General features: G+C 55.3%; 1 protein-coding gene across 1 annotated transcript in view; it reads right to left on the reverse strand.

Moving 5' to 3' along the window:
* Ccsap (centriole, cilia and spindle associated protein) overlaps positions 1-844 on the reverse strand; it is a 16,544-nt gene extending 15,700 nt beyond the window's left edge. Inside the window, exon 1 of the mRNA XM_026778690.1 lies at positions 3-844. Within this exon, the coding sequence (XP_026634491.1) occupies positions 3-331 (329 nt within the window). The 5' untranslated portion in view covers positions 332-844. The remainder of the gene's footprint in view (positions 1-2) is intronic.
* Positions 845-2,528: the final 1,684 nt, after the last annotated feature.

Raw genomic sequence — 2,528 nt, forward strand, 5'->3', positions numbered from 1 at the left:
CTGGTAGCACTGTGTCCTGCTCCTCCGCGTCCCCAACCTCCGCGCCCCGCAGCTCCGCGCTGCGCTCCCCCACCGTCTGCTCCTCCTCCCTCACGGCGGGCGCCAAGGGCTCCCCTAAAGGACCCCTGGGCGCCGGACTGGGTGAAGCCGAGCTGTCTGACGGGCTGTCCGGGCCCCAGGCGTCCCAGAGCCAGGGCGCGTGCGCCTGCTCCAGCAGCCGGCGGCCCAGGCGGTAGCGCAGCAGCTCGCGGTAGCACGGCGCATACTCGTCCCAGCGCGGCTCCCGGTAGCGCTTCATGTACTCGCTCTTCACCCCACTGCCCGGGGACATGGTGCCGCGCGCCGCAGACTGCCGGCTCCGCGCCGCCGCCTATGGGCTCGACCCGTCTCAGAGGCCCGGCCCGCCGCGCGGTTCAAACCCAGAGCCCCGCCCGGACCGGAGGGCGGAGGCTGGGGCAAGCAAGGGCGGGAAGGGGGCGGGTCTGTGACGGGGTGATTCTGGGAGAGGGGCGGAGTCCTGGCGGGGGCGGAGTCTCGGGCCGGGAGGGACCGGTGGTTCAGGTAGCCGCGGGGGCGGGGTTCCAGGAGGGCTTCCAGGAGACGCGACCTAGCTGAGGAGTGGTACTCGTGGGTGGTAATCTGGGGTCGGCTCCACCGGGTAGGGGTAGAGGTGTAGAGTACCGGACTTAGGGTGGCGAGGCTGGGTATCTAGGCCCCCAAGCACCCTCCTAGGCGGGGAGTGGGGACTCCGGGAGCAGCAGCCTTACCTCCTGCGCGTTCGATCCTGCGCGCTCCGGAGGTCAGCAGAGATCTTGGCGCTGCAGCTGCAGGTTGTCCAACGTTACCACCAGCACGTCCTTCACCAAGATGTCGCCGATGGAGCGGCGGCCCCGCGGTCCTACGGCAGCTGGAGGCGAAGGATCCGCCCCAGCCTGAAGCCTGAACCTCCCCGCACGCCCGCCGGGCCCCCGCCCGCCTGGGACGCTGCCTGTGAACCCCCAGCTCGCTCGCCTACTCTCTACTGGCGCCCTCGGGAGCAGGCTTCAGCTGTAGCTGCAACCAGTGCCTATGAGCAACCAGCACCTGGGCCAGACCCAAATCATGTGTTCCGCTTCCTTCCTTTCTGTTCACAACGCAGGGCGAACAGAAAGGCCTTTAGGTTTTGTGTTTGTTTTTTTTTTTTTTTCTTATTGTAATACATTCCCTTCCCTTGCCCCGCTTTTTGAAACAAATCTCATGTAGCCAAGGCTGGCCTAGAACTCATGCCAGAGCCCAAGCTGGTCTTGAACTCCTGATCCTTCTGCTTCAACCTCACAAGTACTGGGATTACAAGAGCAAGCCGCCTCACCTGCCCTCACCCTTATCTACAGGTCAATTTTTGTAAAAAAATAAATAACAAATAAATAAATAAAACCTACCCCCTCACCCTCCGTCCTGCCTCCTCCGGGACTCAGATCTTTGACTTGAGCTCTGTGAAAATGTACAGAGTTACAGGGTTGTTACTGTTGGCGATCCTGCGCTACAGATTGCTTTTGTGGAAAGAAGTCTTGATGCAGTCATTTGCTACGGGGAAGGTTTAAAGGGAAAGGCATTCAGAAAAAGACAGCCATAGTTCAAAAAATAGGCTCAAGCCAGGATGTGTAACCATTTCCACTTAGCAAATTAACTCTTGAGATTTTTGCACTTCAGGTTAACTATTCACGTGTTTAGTCCGCCTGAACCCTTTCTTAGCTGAAAGTCCTGAACGAAAGACAATAAGCCGGCAGGGTGGTTCAAAGGACAACCTACCTGGCTGTCCCGAGAACCTGAACTGATATCTAGTATTGTGGGATTGTCCAGAGCCATTTTCTGGTAGGAATTAAGGAAGCTGCTGCTGAGATTCCCACAGAGGCCAGGCTTCTCTCCCTACCCCTCAACAAGCCCTAGGAAATTTCTCATTGCATTCCCCTTTTATTTAAGCTGACTGGACTGGTCTATGGTGTTAGCAACCAAAACAAGCTTATAACTATTTAGTCACTAGGCATGGTGGTACACCTGTAACCCTGGCACCTGACAGTCTCAGAGGCTGTAGAAGACCTTGTCTCCAAAACTAGGCAAATAATTTTTGAATAGTGTGGAAGAGATGACGAGACATCGAAGTAGGGTTAAAGTGTCTCAGCTTTTGCTTCCTGATTGCAAAATTAATGGATTGGGTCACCTGTGGTGCCTGCCTATAACCCAGATCTCTAGAGTTGGGGAGAGACAGAGGAAAAAAGACAGTGAGCTTCAAGCCAGTCTGAGTCACATACAGAGGCCTGAGGACTCATCTTTTAAAAAAAAGAACTAGGGCCAGGGATGCAGTATCATGGTAGAGCCCTTGCCTGTTGTGCACAGGGCCTTGAGTTCCATCACTGAAAAAGAAAGTGAATAATCTCAGCAAAAGATTTAAAGCACTCGATATGGCTTCTTTGGATGGCAACATAAAGCTGAGCTGGGCAGCCCCTGAAGTCTAGCTTTTTTTTTTTTTTTTTTTTTTTTTTTTTTTTTTT

The sequence above is a fragment of the Microtus ochrogaster genome, chromosome 4 (assembly GCF_000317375.1).
Source record: "Microtus ochrogaster isolate Prairie Vole_2 chromosome 4, MicOch1.0, whole genome shotgun sequence".
Classification (NCBI taxonomy): domain Eukaryota; kingdom Metazoa; phylum Chordata; class Mammalia; order Rodentia; family Cricetidae; genus Microtus; species Microtus ochrogaster.